The sequence below is a fragment of the Takifugu rubripes genome, chromosome 9, assembly GCF_901000725.2.
Source record: "Takifugu rubripes chromosome 9, fTakRub1.2, whole genome shotgun sequence".
NCBI lineage: Eukaryota > Metazoa > Chordata > Actinopteri > Tetraodontiformes > Tetraodontidae > Takifugu > Takifugu rubripes.
In genome coordinates, this window is record NC_042293.1 from 490,811 (window position 1) to 509,276 (window position 18,466).

Below are 18,466 nucleotides of genomic sequence, written 5' to 3' on the forward strand. Positions count from 1 at the left end.
CACAAAGTCACCGCCGCCCGCCGACCACGTTAAACCAATCAAGCAGAGATTACAGTAATAAAATCACTGCAAATCTGGGGCTTAATGGCTTAGGCACCTTAGCACACTACTTAGTCAGAAAAGAAGGAGAGGAAGTAAAGACAAACAACAAAAGGTGAATGAAGACGGGGAAAGACAGGAAGGAAGCGCCGGCATGACTTCCTGTTCACCACAGAGGTTCTGAGACGTGTATGAACCCCCAGTATATCACTGATGACATCATCAGAAAGGGACGCGAGCCTAGCTAGGCCGTAGCTCCATCCTTCACGTTCCTCGCGGAGAAGATTGGACCGCACCACTGACCAGGGTCTCTGGGTCCCTGGTCCAGCAGGGACTCAGAGACCCTGCTCAGACACCACCTGGACCCGTCCTCCCATGGATCATGACATCATCACCACACCTCCCTGGTTCTGGCTGCCGGCCAGTTCACCCCCACCCAACTGGTTACAGGTGCGAGGAAATATGTGCAGTCAGAGAGAAGAAAAATGCAGCAGAACCTGTTCTGGTGGACCGGCGCCGCCAGCAGGTGACAGAAACCCGAATCCTGACCTTCAAAGGAGCAAGAAAAACGAAATTTAAGAGGAAGAAACCTCGAGCAGGACCAGACACGAGAGGGTTTCCTCCACGAAAAGTTCTGGCAAGAAGCTGGCTAACATCTGCGAGCAGTAAAAATCCCTTTAGGCTCAGAAAAACACAGCGATTTGATCGAATTGTGAGATTGATAATAGAGAATTTAGGTAAAAAGCAGCTAAACTAGTGACGCTCTGAGGGGAAACGATGACTCCGCTGCATCATCATCTTCATCAACAACCACCTGTTTGAGCTCCGTCAGAGCCGGACGTGATCATCAAGCAACCTAAAAGTGGAGCAAACACCTCTCTGGTTATCAATACGTTCTGTCCCAGACATCCAGCAATAATAACAATAATAATAAGCACAGCGTGTGTGTGTGTGTGTGTTGGGGGGGGGACAGAACGTTGTCTCCAGTCTCTCCTACATTATTCATCAGCTTCTCTCCTCGTTCAGTCTGCTGATGGAGGATAAAATGGGTCACTGAAGGATGCCCCCCCCCCCACACACACACACACACACACACTCCTCCTCCACCAGCTCTTCTAGCTTCTCTTTTACAGTGTTTTTGATATCAATGATCACTTTGGGTATTTCTGATACACGCGCACGAGCTTTGGGCACCTACGTTTGGGTTCTGCTGCCGTTCTTCTCGTTCCAGCTCTGTCGGGTTGGACGGGACCGTCACAGGGGCAGCAAAAGCTCTTCTGCTGGGTTCCCGTCCGGTCTGTGGCTGGAACACTTGAGGACATCCGGACTCTTGTCCCCCGAGTCCCTCCTCTGTTGTTCTGGCTGTGCAGCTCTCTGCCCAGTTTGGTCGGTGAAGAGTCGTGGTTCTTTCAAACTTGTGAGTTCTCGGAGCCTTCAGGACAACTCCTTTTTCTCAGCCCTGGGAAATATTCCATTTCTTTTTATTATAAATGTTTAAATGTTATAAAGCCATATTACAGGAGCAATTATGGAGAAACGAGGGCCAGCTAATAATAATTATGACTCAGCTGGAGCAGTTAAGATCTTTAAAAAATATCTGTTTATTTTATCGTCCAACTCTGTGACTTATTTTTGTGTGAACAATCGGACGTTGGGGTGCAGTTCCCACTGGTGTCCACTGGGGGGAGACAAACTCGCGCTTTCGGTTGCTGAACTCGAGGACAAGTGTGACGTGATGATCGATGACGTCAGGTTAGGTAATGATTGAGAAAACAACAGAAAATTCACATTAATCGGCAAAGCGACCTCCTTTTATCACCATGACAACCCCCAAATTACCCCCAGTATAGTGTCTGGAACCGCAGGTTGCCAGGGAGATCATGTGATTCTTGTGGGATGCTGGCCAGTGTCCAAGGTTCTGAAAGCTGTCCCTGAAAGGAGACCTTTTGTGGAGGGGTCTCCGACACACAGGGGTGTGAAAGGTGTGTGTGTGGTGCTGGAGGATCAGTCTGAAGGCTCGAGACCAGCCACCGTCCACCGCTACTGGTCCTCATAGAAGACTTTAGCCATGGCGAGAGCGACCTTGGCAACCTTTTTGTCCTTGGCGTCAGGGCCCATGTTTGTGCGGGCCAGTCCGATCCAGTACTGCTGAGTGCGGCTCTGGTACCCTGACAACTCCTCCCCCTCCTGCACTGCTGGATGCTCGTCTTCCTCTGAACGTAAACAGAGCGGGTCAAAGGTCAGGCAGAAACGACAGGAAATTCACATTTAAAGGATCCTCGTGCACATCGCCACCTGTTCAGAGCTAAGCTAATGCTACCTACCTTCCTCTTCATCCTCAGACTCATCCTCCTCTTCATCTCCACCTCCTGCTCCATTTGCCTCCTCCTCCTCTTCCTCGTCCTCTTCATCACCGTCCGACTCGGACTCGTCCAGCCACTCCTGGGACTCTGGAGACGAAGACATGAGTCGTGCGTGTTACCACTGGAGAACATCAGGAGTTGGTACGTAACCAACAACGGAGCTCCCACTACAGACCAGTACCGGGCCCGTTTGTACTTACTGGGGTCCATCTTAACCAGAACCTCCCACTGATCCATCTTGTGGAGGTCCATGCAGTAAAAGTCATTCAGGGTGACCTGCCGGTTGCCCACCTCAAACATCCCCCCATACAGGAAGAGCTTGCCCTGGTGAACGGTTGCCATGGCGTTGGACCTCGGGCACGGTTCCACCGCCGGTGCAGCAGCTGTGTCTGCGTACAGGACATCAGGAGAGCGTTGAGCGTCATTAAAGCTCATGACGCTGAGGTTGAGCGTTAAAACTTGCCCTCCTCCTCTTCCTCCTCCTCCTCCTCCTCCTCCTCCTCCTGGAGGACAGGGCCTGCTTCCTTGATGGTCATCACGGTTCCATCCTCAGCCACAAACTCTTTGATGACTTCAGCAGCTGCCTGAGCTGCCGCCTGCTCGGCTTCCTCCTCCTCCTCCTCCTCCTTCTCTCCTCCCTCTTCCAGCTTTTTCCCCCGTCGGCGTTTCTTTTTCTCTGGCTTGTTTCCCTGCACAGATGGAACCATTAAAGGCGCCCCCGCTCCACGGATCAACCCACCTTTACAGCTGCTCGTTAACGTGCTGGCTCACCCTGAGCAGACCCGGGAACCAGCGGTTCTTGGCGATGTCGTACAGATAAAGGTCATTGTAGAAGTCTCCGCTGAGCGACTCCTCCTCTTCCTCATCACACACCCCACCGAAGAGCACCGCCCGGCCGGCCGGACCCACGGCCAGGGAGAAGCCTGAGCGCGGGGGGGGTTTGCTCCCAGACGGGCTCACCCTCGCCCAGGTCCACTTCTCTGAGGAAGACCCGAGAGTGAGGGGACCATCTTGACAACCATCATCTCTTGTTCCTACCTTGGCCCTCTTTAGCCTCTCGCTTGAGGAGGAACATGTCGGAGTGGATGGTCCCCTTTTCCACATCTTTCTTGACTCTCTGCGTGAGAAGAGAGCGTTAAAGGAGCCTCACCTCAACCCAGACAGCGCTCTCACACCAACACACCAGTTTAGAGTATCCTCCGTAGATGATGACCCCCGTGCCCTCTGGCGTGGGGGTCATCTGGCAGGCCGAGCGCGGGGAGGGGCCGAAGCCGGCGGGGGAGAGGCGGCACCAGGAGAAAGTGTCCAGGGAGAAAGAATAGACGTCATTGTAGTAGACGAAGTCCCTGAGGGGAGAGGGGTTGAGATCAACACCAGCAATGCTGCTGTCTGGGAGCAGCCTGGAGGTTCAAGGCTCTTAGGAACATAAAAATCTCCTTTAGTGCTGATCCACTTCCTGAGGGATGAACCTTTGACCTGTAGATGACCTGCACGTCTTGGAGGTGGTGCCGTCATTTACCTGCTGTTTTCATGAAAACCTCCAAACACCAGCAGCTGCTTCTTGCTGGCCACCATCCGATGCCCACTGCGACCTGAAGGACCACCGGGGGCCCTGGAGAAACACACCCAGCTCTATCATCATCATCATCATCATCATCATCACCATCATCATCATCATCATCGTCGCTAGTTTGCAGGCATACTTGATGTTCTCCCAGGTTTGTGTTGCCAGATGAAGCACCCAGAGGTCCTTATAGTGGTAGAACTGTTCTCCATTCGGAGAAGCAAATTCTCCTCCAAACACCCAGAGCTGCCCCCCCCCCTGAGCAACGACCACGGCCTGCGGGGAAGAAAGGGGACACAAATCCACCCGTGACTTTCCTTCTTCAGCTGGGAATCGAAACAGGAAAAAGTGATTATTTTGGGGGGTTTTGCTCTAAACCTAAATTTAAAAACAAGAGGCTTGTTTTGCAAGAAGAAAGAATTCACAGACGATCCTAATAATACTGCCCACTTCTACAACTCCTGTCCCTCGAGGACAGAAGAGAGCTGGACATCCCTCCCAGGTCATTAAGACATCAATGACCTCGTCTCTGCTAACAGGAAATAACTAATCTTCAGCGTCCTTTACCTGGTGGGAGCAGCGTGGGGGGGGAGGGTTGGGAATCTCTGATTTGAGCCAGCAGTTCTTCCTTATGTTGTAAAAGTAGAGATCGTTGTACAAGTAGTCCTGTGATCAAAGGAAGGAGCACAAGAGATTTCAGCCCTGCTGGAACGTGAGAGAGAACCGTTCTAGTCAGAATCGGCACCAAGTGGCAGGAGCACAAACGTTCTCAGGTTCTCGATCAGCACCTTCTGTCCGTTGAAGAACTCTCCTCCGAACAGGATGAGTTCGTCCTTCTCAGGGTGGGCGCAGAGCGACGCATTAAGGCTGGGAATACAAACCACAGCGACATGAGTGGGAAGGAACGTTCCTCCACGCTGTGCACCCGTCCCCACGAGCCCATACATCCAGTTTCACGTGGATAGAACACAGGTTCTGTTACCGTGGTGATGGAGGAGGACATGGGATCTCTATAACCTGTGTCTTCTTGGCGTCCAGAGTTTGAAACTGGGCGATCAGAGCCTCCAAATCCTCCTGGAGGACAGACAACATTCAAAATGGGCAAGAAAAACTCGACCCATTGTTATGTGAGGAGAAGAAACTGCCAAAAATATTCAGTTAGTGTCAAATGGTCGCGAATAAAAACTGATTTAGGTGCATGTTAACAACAGAAATAAACCTTGTTTCATTGTTTAAACAAAAGAGAAGATGGTTGGAGCCCCTAAACTCTTTAGTTTTCATTTTATTACTTATATAACTTCATTTTCTCATTAGGACCAAAAAGTAAAACAAATATCTAAATGATGGTTCGGGTGTTTCCCCCACATAACTATAACGTACAACCCCGAAATGGGATAATTCTCACTATTCTCTTGGGTTCTGCAAACATAATTGGCCTATTTAGGAAAAGGTTCAGTAGCTTTTATAGAAATCCACAACAATCTGTAACAACCAAGCTACATCTCAGCGTCACCTCTTCTCGTTTGGATCTATTGGAGACTTTTTTCTCCATCTTCGCCGCGGTTTTCTCCGCTCCTTTCACCTTCTTCTCTTTCTTGCCTTTTTTACCCATCTCGGCTCAGATGTGAGTCCAAACGAAGGTATAATAATAATAAGTTATCAGATTTCCCGAGCCAAAGTCGGTGCTGCATGTGTTGCCTGTCAACACAAGCGCCAGGCTTGAGTTTCCGGTGGGAGGAGGATTTACTTCCGGTAGTGTTGGGACGTCACAGCGCCCCCTGGTGGTGGTTCGCTGAAACACGGAAACAAACACGCAAACATACAGTATGAATGTGTGCTGGCAGGTCACGACGCGCACAGTCTGACTTCTACTTTGGCAACTCATTATTTGTACACTGGCCAAAAAACTTATATGTCAAACAAAGACTAGAAATAGTAGAGATATAAATACTGAGACTAGACTTCAGAAAGGTTATCCATGCTATTTCTATTTTCATCTGTGCTTTCATGTGCAAACATAATGGCCATGTACAAAATTAGTATGTAAACAGGTGGAGTCCGGTTTCAAATTACACATAATATTAAGAGGTTATAGTACTTTTTAGAAAGAGTGGAAGTTGAGAGCAAAACAGCTGGAATAATGAGCAGAGATTTTTAGTATCATCTGCATATTTGGCAACATTCCTCAGATCTGCCCTCCAAACCAGTTTTATCCTTTTATTCATGCCTGAATGAAAAAGATAAATTCTATCTTTCTATCTATCTTTATTTGGGAAAGAGTGAAGAGTGCAGGGCTGACGACACGTGAGGCCAGTGGAGGTGAAGCAGGAGAGAAAGGGAGACCTTCTCCTCGCTCTCCTGCTATTTTGTTGCAGGGCGAAAATGTGAACGTGACAATGCTCCAAACCGGCTCCGGTTAATTTATCAAGGAAGTGTGAACAACCACGCACACAATCAGCTGAGCGCGCACAACACATGACTGCCGAGCACACAACTCACTCCTGACTGCTGACCTTTGATGCTCCCCAGAGGGGCCCAAACCGTGTACCATCACGTGTGTGTGTGTGTGTGTGTGTGTCCAGATTGCTGTGGTTAAACCTGTGAAATATGATCCTCCTTTTCTCTCCTGAAGAAACTGTTATTCCAACTGTTTTTATGTAGAGGGAAACTATAAATCAGTAAATTGTTAAGAAGTTGGACAATGTTGAATTCAGAGTTTATACATCGCTCACAAACACCCTCACTTCTTGAAACCAGAACCACTTCGAGTCATGTGGTTCCTCATAAGACGAAAAGTCCTGAAGGCAGGAGTAAAAAATACCAAACTTAACAGCAATGAGCAAACCAAATACAGCAAAAATCTTGACTCCAAAGTTCTTTCTCCAGAAACGATGCGTGTTTCTGCCTGAATGGAAGAACCAGAACTGATGCTGTGAGTGCGACCCTGGTGGGAGAGAAGCTCCGGGTCGATGGTCAGGAACCAAGGTTCTGGGCTGGGATGGAACCCAGACTGAAGCTCTGACCTCCGTCGTCATGGAGAGTCGTCTCATCCCAACGCCCAGGCGGACAGACATGAGTAAAGAATCTTAATACTTGCGTCAAAGCAACATTTTTGCATTTTTTTTAAACAAGCAACGATTTCCAAACCTCTGAGATTGATGAGAATTTTATTTTTTATTTTTTTCTTTCACCATAGCAAGAAATATTCCATGAAATTAGCATGAAATTTTGTCCTTTCGGCGATGAAAACGTTCACAGATTTTGACCAGACTAGAAGACATTTGTTGATTTTGCACTATAAAACGGCTGAAAACCACAAGAAGACTCATTCTTTATCAGTGGTGCTGGTAACAGGTGCCAGTCGTGCCAGTTAGGCCTGCTCCATGCTGGTGCCCCCCCCCCCCCCCCCCCCAACACTAAGCTATCTCAATCATCAGCAGCGCTCCCACACGCCACGACCTGAACCCTCAGAGTCACTTAAGGTTTCTCTGTGAAATGTTACAACCGCTTGCAAGATTCACGACGTTGTGTACCGCAACTTCCTGAAACACTCTTGCAGCGTAAAAGAGTTTGTGTATTTCACGTCAAACTGGGTGGGGGAGACCGTGTGACTGGTTGTTAACAACTTGCTCTCAGATGGGACCTATTTTTATTGAGCCGCGTGGTGCCCGGCACAAGACAGGCCAGCTAACAGTAGTAGCAGGTTTCTTCTTGTTCCCTCAAAGATTTCTTCTCTTTTTTTTTTAACCCTTTTTGAAGTTTTTCCTGAGCTGCTTTGAGGCTCTAAGGACAGACGGTGTCACACCTGTGCAGAGTGTAAAGCCCCCACCTGGAGGAGTGTCCCCTGGAGACGGGGCGGAGCTGTCAACCGACCACCACCCGGTGGCGAGGTGGACCCGCTGGCCGACCCAAACATATCGTGAGGGTCTGTCGGGAATGTCTGGCCGAGCCCTTTCTCAGAAAGGTCTCTATCTCTCACCTCCGGGAGAACTGCTCCCAGATTCCGAGGTGAGGCTGAGAACATGGAGTTGTTCCTGGTCCACTGGTCCACGTTGTCCTGTTGGTCCCCACGGCCATTGGGAGGAGGTCAGAGTAGAACTGCTCCTTTGCACCCCCTGAACAGCTCCCTAGGGGGGTGTTCTAGGCAGGTCCCACCAGTAGGGGGCCCCGAGTAAGACCCAGGACGCACTGGGGACTCTCGTCTGGTGCGAGTGTCCGAAAGCCTCCCAGAAGAGCTGGAGGAAGTGTCTGGGATGAGGGACGTCTGCCTCCACGAGCCGGTCCTGGATCAGCGGATGAAGACCAGACGAGAGAACAAAACTCAAGAAATGCCTCCGAGCAGATTGGGGCTCTACAAGACACCAATATTAGAGTTTTCCCTTTAAAGATCCAAATATGCTCACCGTGATCCCATAAGCATCCCGGACTCCATCTAAATGAAGCCACTAAATTCAGTGTGGGGGACACACCAGAGAAAAGCCTGTAGTCCCAGACGTTCTAAATCCCAGACATCATCTGGAACGTGCTTCTTAACGCAACGCGGAGCAATATTTCAAAATCGGTTTTTTAGGCTACAAGAATCCCTAATTTGAAGGACTGGAAAACAGGAGAAAACCCTTTGAAAACATGTGTGTAATATTTGTTTTTTTTTAAATCTTTGGACACAGAGATAAAGATCAAAAAGATCCCAAAAGAATCTAAAACCATCTTTTTACAGCAATAGAAGCATCTCACTCTCTGTGGTGCATTGATGTGGCCTCTTTTCCAAACTCTTTCACTCTGACTTTTATTTAAGGAGTAAAACAAGATGCAATTTGTCCGTTTACCCGAAAAACAAGATGAAACATCAATTTGTGAACTTTCCAGTAACGAGGAATGTTTCGGCGGGACCCTGAACGCACCGCTGCCAGTGATTCCCAGCGCTGAAACAAGCGTCCTGTTTGCAGCTGAAGGGTGGAAATAAGGCCTCACGGGCCGGATGGTTGCCCAACGGGACCGGTAATTTGTCTTTCCTGCATCTTTAGAATAAAAAATATAATATTCAGGATTTTTGAACGCACCTGATCAATTGTTTTCCAAGTTCCCGATGCAATACTGCAATAATAACGTGTGTTTGTGCAACTAATTCTGCGATGCTAACTAAGAGTAAAGCAACAACGGTTTCACCTCCACGTTTTTATTGCTGGTGTTTGGACACACCATTAAAAATTCCAGACACTTAAGATGAAGCAGGCACATACAAGTTTTAAAGGCTCCCCCACAGCTTTATTTGTAAAGTACAAAATGCCCTGTAAACAAATTAGAACTAATGACATCAAAGCTAGTAACGTTCTACTGACGTCAGTTTCGACCAGCAGGCTTTCTAATGACACGGAGGGTTAAGAGTTTCTACATCTGCAAACACATGGAACCAAAACGTTCTCTCATAAAAACAGAAGAAAACTGCAGCATCTCTATAAATAGGCTCGATCACTAGTTGCTCCGGCAACACACGATAATCTAATGAGCTTCCTCCAGCATCTCTCCACGTGTTGAAGGCTAAAGGTTTGTCAGCGTTTGACCTCCCACACGAAATATGACAACTCCTGTATTAAAACTCCCGTAAGTGCCTACAAATACAGGCCGACAGCCAATTTAACGGAGGCCAGGACCAGGCCCGTCCTGCCTGACTGATGGCAGGTGAATCACCTGCAGCTTCACACGCCGCCGGGGGGACGAGGGGAACTTAAATTACTGAGGTCTACGAAAAGAATCGGAATAAAATAACGGTCTAAAAAATAAAGAGCTTTTCAAAACAGTCCCAAGTAACAGAAGCTCCAGATCAGAACACGATAAACGGTGGACGACTGCTGTCTCTCCGGTCTGGTACAGGTCCTTATCAGCAGCCAACAGACAGGGAGGGTGTGTGTGTGTGTGTGTGTGTGTGTGTGTGTGTTTCAGAAGAATCAAATGACACTTTTCTTTGTCTTTCAATTCACAGCGTCGCCAGTTACAAATTCTGGGGAATTCTCTGGATTTAGGACTCCTGTGGCACCACTTGCATCATCTTCTGAAAGAGGGACGTAGTCGAGACTGCGGGAGACACACACACACACACACACACACACACACACACACACACGGACAGGTGAGCCAACGTCACACACGGCGTGCAGATGCGTCTCAGAACAGGCGAAGGAGAGCGAGGGACTCACAGATTCCCTGCTGGAGCCACTTGGGTTTGCTTTTCCAGCGCACGCCCAACATGTAGACGGGAACGCCGGTGGCAATGATGCCGAAGCCGATGGCGCACTCCACCGGGGTCTTCCAGAACGAGACGATGATGAGGAAGAGGCAGGCCAGCACGAAGCTCACCGGCAACAAAATATTCACCTGCGACGGGAACAAGGGGATCAGTGGTGACCTGATGACCCCCCCCCCTTACAGAGGCCTGCAGAAGTCTGTGTGTGTGTGTGTGTGTGTGTTCAGACTAGATATATCTAGAGTGAGCTGCAGGCAAACGCCGTCTTTACTGTCCCAATAATATTTAATGGGGTCCACTACGGACCGGTAAGGCAGGAAGAGTCATGTCATTAAGCGCTACAACACACAAAATTAACATTCAGCTACAACACAATGGTCCTCTGTGTCAGGCTTTACACACCTCCCCTCCCTTCCCCACTCACACCCCTGTTCTTCTATCTTTGTGAGGACTTTCATGAGGACCCTGACCTTAAAACTCAACTCTAAACACTGTTTCCTCTGTCAGAACCAGCCAAATTGTCCTCACTTCGTTAGTTGAAAGAACATTTGGGTACTCAATTAAAGCACCACACACACACACACACACACACACACAGACACACACACACAGGTCATTGGTCACATTCACATATTTCATTCTGCAGATGATCATCATTCAGCTCTACTTTCTCTGCGATTTCATCTCATTTCTGCGGGCCGACCCTGGATTATGGGATGGATCCGTCTTCCTGCCGCCTCTAATGAAAAACACGGACTTCCTTTGCACGTTTCCAAGCAAACCAAAGTGGTTTTGGTGGACTGCTCCACGTGTGTGAGCGGGAACATCAGGTTCTCTCACCTTAATGGGCCGCTCCATGTCCGGCTTCTTATAACGAAGCCACATCATCCCGACGATCGCCATGGCGATGCACAGCCAGTTAAAGAAGCTGAAGAAGTTAATGATGGAATAGATGTCGTTGGATAAGGCGTAGAGCAGCGTCATCAAGCACTGGGGGGGGGGGGCAGAGAGCAGTTTGAGTATCCACCCGAGTTTTCCCACCCTTTGATGATCCCACTGAGGGGCGGAGACGTTTGTGTGTGAGCTCACAGTAAATATGAGGGAGGGCAGCGGCGTCAGCAGCGTGGGGTGGATCATCGACAGCAGGCTTGGCAGGTGACCCTCCCGGGAGCCCACGAAAAACAACCTAACCGGACCACAAGGACACTGAAAACCTGCCACCGCGCACGTCTCTTGGACACCGGCCCGTGGCCTCGGGCGGCTTCGGCTCGCTTACCTGGACGAGGTGAAGAGAGACCCGTTGACGGAGCCGAAACAGGACAGACCCACGAACACGGGGATGATCCACGCCATGACGCCCAGGTGTTTGTTACCGAAATCCTGCGCGGGCACAGAAGACGTCAACAACGCAGCCGAACGGGTTCTAGAGCGATTCTGAGCAGCGGTCCTGGGTCCCGAGCCGCCGCCCCGGGGGCAGCACTCACCACGGCCACGGCCTCCGAGGCGATCACCTCCTCGGGAGTGAGGGTGGTGAAGTACGCCAGGTTGGTCAGGACATACACGGCGGTGACGATGGGCAGGGAGATGATGATGGCGCGAGGGAGGTTCCTTTGAGAGAGCCACAAACATCACAACTGAAGCTCAGGACTTGGCGCCAGCGGCGCCGCGGACGGTCGCCGATACTCACTTGTAGGGCTCGATCATCTCCTCGGTGACCAGGTTCAGATAATTCCTGTTAACGGAGACACGCCAAGCACTCAGGTTATCCCGGGACGTGTCCGATGACGCACGCGCGCGCTCAGATTGGGTGGAACCGACCGGGGAAGGTCCCGACTGTAACTCACCAGCCGCCGTAGGCGAACAGGCCGCTGTAGAGCGCCAGACCGATGCTCCCGAACTCATATTTGGACCCCTTGAAGGAGTTTTCTACCACCAGACTTTCTGTGCTGCCTGGAGGGGGAAGATCAGGACAAAGGAAACCGTTAATATTGAACAGGAAAGATGGCGGGTTAGCGGCGGCCCCTGGATCGGTCCCTCCTCTCCGACGGGCTGGTGGCGGTCTGAAAGGATCTGTGCCACATTCCTGACGGATGTGCACACCACAACATGAACGCACATTCCCAGACACACGGCGTCGGTCGCTAAACCAACAGCTTTGGGGAGTATTGGTGGAACCGGGGTTAGCGGTAAGCCCCCGCTAGCGTGGGAAGCGCCACAATAAAAGCCCGGTCTGTGCCCACTACACTCCCACTGGTTTACCTGCTTTACCTGGTTCAGGGTCACACGGCGATTAAGAGTTCAGCCGGGTCTAAAAAGGATCCGTTGACGACGTCTAAAAAAACGGCGCCAGCGTGGAGCTCAGGCGGAGACTGAGAACACAAGTCAGAGGTCCAAAAGAACCCATCGGATCCAAATGATCAGAACCAGCTGAGGTTTTAGTCCCAAACACCCAAATAGCCCAACAGAAGTTTGCTGCTCAGCTCTCAGGTCAGCGCTAACATCCTCATCTTCTCTGCGGTTACCCCCCCCCCCCCCCATCAGGTCAGAGGCCTCTACTGAGACTCTGTCCTCTGTTAGCGTGCACGTGTGTGCGCACGATCACGCACGATCACCTCTACTCAGACAGACGGGCGGCAGGAGGGCAACAAGCTGCAGCCACCTACGCTAAAATGCAGCAATTTAGCTGCATCAAAGAGGCCAAGAACCCACTTGTTACGGTTAATCCTCGCAGGCATGTCGATCCCAGTCCTGGAGGGCCACGATCCAGCCGGGTTTTCCATCCCACCGGATGCATTTTCAACCAGGTAGGACAGAAAACCCGGCTGGATCGCGGCCCTCCAGGACTGAGTTATGTCACATGTGCTCCAGGGGGCCTCGGCTCACAATGACAGCAGCAATAATAAAGTAATAGCTCTTTACTCCTCATGTTAAGGTTGGAATATTGGCCTCCGCCTTCCAATGATGACTCAGCTGACGGGTTGGACCGGGTTTTAAAAAGAGCTCTGATTTCAGGAGTGAGGTCTCTCCAGGGCTATTAATATTATTATTATTATTAACACGCGCGCTGGGCACTGATACGGGCTCGGAGTGGAAGCCTCGTCCGCGTTTGCCCGCTTTTACACCGGCTGCATCAATAATTATTTTAGTTTTATCGGCGTCCTCGCAGAACTATTGGAGGATTGGGGGCTAAAGGCTTTAGGGTGATCAGGTCTGGTCACCTTCAGAAGTGATTCGATTCCTAATCACAGTACTTACGTGGAAGAGTTGGAGCTGTGTGTGTGTGTGTGTGGGGGGGGGGGGGGTGTTTGTGCCAGGTACCTTGGCCAATCTTGACAAAACCGATGATGATGATGAGGGTGAGTGCCAGAAGCTTCGCTGCGGCAAAGATGTCCTGTACTCGGGTGGCCGCCTTCACACTGCAGCAGTTCACGAAGGTCAGCAGCACTGTGGGGGGGGGGGGGGGGGGGGAGACAGACAGACTGGAATCAACAACAGGAACAGTCCCTCAACAAGCACAAAAGGAGGGAATCCACTGGAAGAGTCTCCCTGGACGGACCCCATCAAAGCAATTACCAGAAGCAGCAGGTCCCTCCAGAGCCCCTAAATCAGGTCAGGGCAGCAACAAAGAGCCCCGGAGCACAATAAGGCCCTGTGCTGGTGGGGGGGGGGGGGTGATTACAGCAGCGACTCCATCGCACCGGGACGGGAACCAAACGCTGACCCGGGAACAGACGCGGGCGTGCTCCACTACCCGATGTAAATATTTGGTTTTCACATGCATGCGTCATGTGACCTCATTCGGGATTTAGTGTTCAGTCAACCTGGAGATTAGGCACTAATGTGACTAGCTGGTAAACACCCCTCTCACCCTTCCAGACAAGTCACCTGGGGGGGGGGCGAGCCTGCATTAAAGGCTGTGGGACGGCCCACACGGCGTCTTGTGCTGTGGTGAAGGATGGCGAGGGGAAGGACGCCGCGCCGTGGTCGAAGGAAGAGGCCGCCAGGCGGCTCAGGGGCAAATAATCCAGAGTTAATCTTTGCTCCTTTGCCAGTTTTCGGCAAAAAGTTGGCAAAAATGAGCTGCTTGGCATTCCTCACCTTAAATATTTGTGTGTGGAATTCCCAGGTTTTCAGTCACTTTTAACCGTTTCTGAGTGCGTGACGCCCTCGGCGCCACTCTGAGGTTGAATCTGACCCGTTTGCCAAATGATGACCCATATAAGCACCGAGACCGGATCTGAAGGTTCTGTCTCCGGTCTTGGTTCGGGAGAATCCGGCTTAACCAGACTATTCGCCAAAAAGGAGCTTTGTGGAATTTCAAAGCGCAAATGAATCTTTTTAACGGTGGAGCTGACAAAAGAAGACGTGTCGCCCTGACCTTTGACCCCGCCGAGGTGGCGCGCCTGTGTTCACATTACACACACTCATCACTCAGAAATACAGGTGCGCGCGCGTGTGCGCGCGCGCCACGCGTTTTGGCGGAGCCCGGCGTACAACAATGGCAAAAGTTGCATCATGCCGCATGGCACGGCCTGGCGTGGCGTGGCGTGGCGTGCGGGGCAAACTTACGGATGCAGAGGCAGGCGACCAGCTTGGCCCCCTCCTCCGGCACGGAGCAGACGGGGAAGAGCGGCTTCAGGAGGTAGGTGGCGAACACATAGGCGACGATGTACTGGGAGGACGGCCGGATGATGAGCAGCTCGATCCACAGCTTGAGGAAGGCCGTCAGAGAGCCGTACACCTCCAGGATGTAGGCGTAGTCCCCGCCCGACTTGGTGATGGTGGTCCCCAGCTCCGCGTAGCACAGGGCCCCCACCGTGGAGAAGACGCCGCACACCGCCCACACGACCAGGGACATGGCCACCGAGCCGGTCTCCTTCACCACGCCGGCGGGGGTGATGAAGATGCCCGAGCCGATGATAGTACCGATGATGATGGCCACGCCGTTCAGCAGCGTGATGTTCTTCTTCAGGACGACCCCCCCCGCCTCCTCGGGGCTCGTGCCAGAGGTCGGGGACAGCATTTTTTCCGAAGCTTGCGGGTCCACTTCTGTGTCCCCGGAGCCGTTCGGATTTCTCTTTTGAGGAGCGGCATCGTTCGAACGTCGCTGCCGTCTTCGCTCTTCCTGCCTCGGCGGACACAGACCTCCCCGTGTTCCGGCGCGCTCCCTCGGGCCTGCGCTCGCCTCTTCCGCTCTCTACCTGTGAGTCAGCCGGTTCTGTCAGCGCGCAGATCCCGGTGTGAGTCTGTCGTCCGCGTCCTGCCCAGAAAGTAGTCTCAGAGCTCCAACGAGCCCTCATGCCGGTCCTCTTCTACCAGACTGGGCGGCCCCTTCAGGGCTTCCAAAGAATATTCAATTGGGTTCTGGCGCCCCCCGCCGGCAGACGGCGGCACTGCACGCACCCTATCTGTTCCACGCGTTGATGATCACGGACCCGTTTGGATTCTTTCCTTTTGTTAAACACTAAAACACGTGACCTGTTATTCCAAGAATGGCGCAGCACTCTTGATCAACCATGTATACAATTGGAATCCACTTTCCGGGAAACTCAAATAGTTTAGTAGTCAATGGTCAAATAGTTCAAACGGTCCTGGGGACGAATGCGATGTTTTTGAATTGAATAAATGCTGATGCTGTTTTTATAGTAAATTAAATATAATTCAACCCACGTGTCAATGTCTTCTATTTTTTTTGTCCCCTTTCGGGGTCCCGGGTAGGCAGCACCCATGGGTGACGGCAGGTCCACCTCTGGATGAGTTGCCAGTTCACCGCAGGGCCCTATGTGAGGATTTGTGGGTTTGGTACCTTGCTCAAGGGCACCTTGGCAGTGCTCTGAAGGTGTTCCCGGCACCTTCCCTTACTACCAGAACACCTTCTACATTTTATCCACACGGGGGCTCGAACCAGGAACTTCTGGTTCCAGGAACCAGGAACTTCTGGCGCTTCTCAGCCCAGCCAAAAATTACTTAAAATATCAAATATACAAGATAAGAGTTGACAATGAGATGAGGTCTGTCCCGGAGGTCGTCGGAGGTCTGGACTCCCAGGACCCGGAATGTGTGGGTGGATGATCCTGAAGTTCAAGGACAAGTGGCACGTCTCCACCTCACAAAGAGCCCGTCTGTATGTTTCTGCACCGTAGTTCAGAGTCAGATCATTCCTGTCAATTCAATAGCTCACGCTGGATGAATGTTCCCACCAGAACCGGTTGCACCAGAACCAGCTCCAAAAACTGGTCCAGAGAGTGGCGACATTCAATAATGTCATTTATAGACCCTCAAAAGGGAAGTCGGAGCATTGTTGGACCTTCGGGGCAGCATAGATCACATGTGCACCATTACATGAATACAAAGTTGTCTGTGTGTGTGTCTGTGTGTGTGTGTGTGTCTGTGTGTGTGCTCAGAGCTCGGGCCAAATGAAGGAGCTTTGGGGCTCCTTCCTAAGGCCACTTAAAAATGTAATATCCTCCCAGAACTGCGGGCAGTTCTGAACTTGTCTGCTGGATCTTGAGTTGGTGGATCAGCAGGTCTGAACCGTCCACTCATAAAACATCATCCGTCATCTCGGGTCACGTGCGCTCCAAACACGTTTCCCAGGAATCCATACAAAAGTACGCTGAGTACTAGTCGTACTACTAGTACTAGTAATACCGGTACTTATAATAATAAGAACGATTAAAACTGTTAGACACAAGTCGTTTAGTTACACACAGGCATGAATTACATATAGTAATAAAGGTGTAATACAGCATGTTGGCAAATAGTGGCATCAACATCAACCACAGTCTGGAAGATTCAGGCTAATCTCCCTTTGCCCCCTTGAAGCCTCCACAGAGGTTTTGCTCTTCCGGAGGGGGGGGTCAGCCGGTGAGAGTCCCCGACCGCCGACATCCCATAGATACTGTCGATAACGAGAGGCTCTGCGGGGATTGTCGGGGAACATTGCTGATGTGGGTGTGACGGAATTCTCCGCGTCTCCATACGAACCATCCCGGCCAGTTTCCAACAGGAAGTTGTAGCTGTTTGGAGGAGCGGAAGCTCCCATTTGGCCTCAATTTCAGCTTAAAAATGCAGCTTTTTTGTTGCCAGATACACGGAAAGACACTTTTATCCAACTTTTATGGATTAATTTTTATAAACATGTATATTGGATCAGAAACATGACCACGATCAACACATATACAGCAAGTGGCTGATTTAAAAAACCCATTCTTTGATCATCTGTGACATTATAAACAGCTTTTATGATTTCCTTGGAATGTTCGTCAGACCCTTTGACGACCCTGGAACGACTCCACCTATGCTGGTTCTTCACTGGTGGAGTTCACCATCCAGCCCGACACAGCGGGAAGTTCTGAAGCGCTCCGAGTTAGAGGCATTCAACCTGCTCTTAAACAGGCTTTGCTTTAATTCCTTTTTGTGTGATGTGTGCTTGAGCCGCAGGGTTCAAAGTTCAACCTAATGTAGGTGATTAAACTGTCTCAGAAATGCGGAGCGTTCTTCCAGTAGCAGCGTGAAGTGGTGCACGTGACTGTGTCAAGCTTGGACCCGAGTCAGGCGACATCAGCAGAGGAGCACCTGTGTCATCAGCTGCTACATGGAGACCAAAGAACCCTCCGAGCAGCTTCCCGACTCACCAGAGATCCCAGAGATCCAGTTAAATCCTAAACACTGTTTTCACTTTGATGAAAACAGCTTTTTTTAAATTTTCTGTGCAAAAAGACCATGATTTCATGGTTGAGGCCAGCACAGGAGATGGGTTTTATTGTCCTCATCTTTGCACCGATGTAACGTGGGCCTGGTGATCTTCTGCTCCCTTTGGATCATCGCTAAATTTCAGCGGCGCCGCCACTCGTTTTCTTCCCGCACAGACGAGACGCCTCTTCCTGTCACATACTACAAAGACACCAGTGCTTGTTTGGACTCCAACTTCAAAGTGCCAGAATCTTCAGAAAGTCTGCTCGTTCAATCAATGGAGGGAAGCCCGGCAGACGGCGTGGGGGGGGTCCCGGGGACCCTCTCCTCAGCAGCCAAGGACAATAAACATCTGCAGAGTTCAGCTTCAAGGCCTGTGAAACAGGTGCAGACCCGAATCACAGCCCACTGTGTTAACAGTGGATAAAGCAGTGTAAACAACCCAGCCTATGGGCCCCAGGCGTCAGGGTGCGGGCCACAAAACATCCCCTCTCTGTGTCCGGGGGGGGTTCAAAGGTGCCCCTGTCGATAACTGGTGGGGCTACAGAAGAAGCAGTGGGGACT

General features: G+C 50.9%; 2 protein-coding genes across 3 annotated transcripts; both read right to left on the reverse strand.

Moving 5' to 3' along the window:
* Positions 1 to 1,616: 1,616 nt before the first annotated feature.
* klhdc4 (kelch domain containing 4) lies at positions 1,617 to 5,700 on the reverse strand. Of its 2 annotated transcripts, none has more exons than XM_029842220.1 (13): positions 5,480 to 5,700; positions 4,949 to 5,040; positions 4,755 to 4,833; positions 4,534 to 4,632; positions 4,106 to 4,242; positions 3,922 to 4,014; positions 3,586 to 3,748; positions 3,441 to 3,519; positions 3,174 to 3,382; positions 2,882 to 3,091; positions 2,603 to 2,792; positions 2,364 to 2,489; positions 1,617 to 2,252 (listed from the first exon to the last, which is right to left on the reverse strand). In XM_029842220.1, the coding sequence occupies exons 1-13, from the start codon at positions 5,576 to 5,578 to the stop codon at positions 2,080 to 2,082; spliced, it is 1,749 nt and encodes a 582-aa protein (XP_029698080.1). In that variant the 5' UTR covers positions 5,579 to 5,700; the 3' UTR covers positions 1,617 to 2,079. The 2 variants fall into 2 exon arrangements, with proteins under 2 accessions (XP_029698080.1, XP_003977788.2); XM_003977739.3 differs by having other exon boundaries at positions 2,603 to 2,791; positions 2,866 to 3,091.
* A 3,426-nt stretch (positions 5,701 to 9,126) lies between these two features.
* slc7a5 (solute carrier family 7 member 5) lies at positions 9,127 to 15,868 on the reverse strand. The gene is made up of 10 exons (XM_003977740.3): positions 14,777 to 15,868; positions 13,526 to 13,651; positions 12,052 to 12,157; positions 11,895 to 11,939; positions 11,692 to 11,815; positions 11,484 to 11,587; positions 11,297 to 11,393; positions 11,048 to 11,197; positions 10,161 to 10,338; positions 9,127 to 10,038 (listed from the first exon to the last, which is right to left on the reverse strand). The coding sequence occupies exons 1-10, from the start codon at positions 15,228 to 15,230 to the stop codon at positions 9,983 to 9,985; spliced, it is 1,440 nt and encodes a 479-aa protein (XP_003977789.2). The 5' UTR covers positions 15,231 to 15,868; the 3' UTR covers positions 9,127 to 9,982.
* Positions 15,869 to 18,466: the final 2,598 nt, after the last annotated feature.

Bases quoted from the DNA above. Each gene is read 5' to 3' on its own strand.
- klhdc4 (XM_003977739.3), bottom strand. From the start codon at position 5,578: ATGGGTAAAAAAGGCAAGAAAGAGAAGAAGGTGAAAGGAGCGGAGAAA. The intron at 2,792-2,865 runs GCAAGTTTTAAC...TCCTGTACGCAG, and splicing joins GGAGGAGGAAGAGGAGGAGG to ACACAGCTGCTGCACCGGCG. The intron at 2,490-2,602 runs GTAAGTACAAAC...CTTCGTCTCCAG, and splicing joins TCTGGTTAAGATGGACCCCA to AGTCCCAGGAGTGGCTGGAC.
- slc7a5 (XM_003977740.3), bottom strand. From the start codon at position 15,230: ATGCTGTCCCCGACCTCTGGCACGAGCCCCGAGGAGGCGGGGGGGGTC. The intron at 12,158-13,525 runs GTACCTGGCACA...TTCCCCCTCCAG, and splicing joins TTTTGTCAAGATTGGCCAAG to GCAGCACAGAAAGTCTGGTG. The intron at 11,940-12,051 runs GTGAGTTACAGT...CTCCGTTAACAG, and splicing joins CTGTTCGCCTACGGCGGCTG to GAATTATCTGAACCTGGTCA.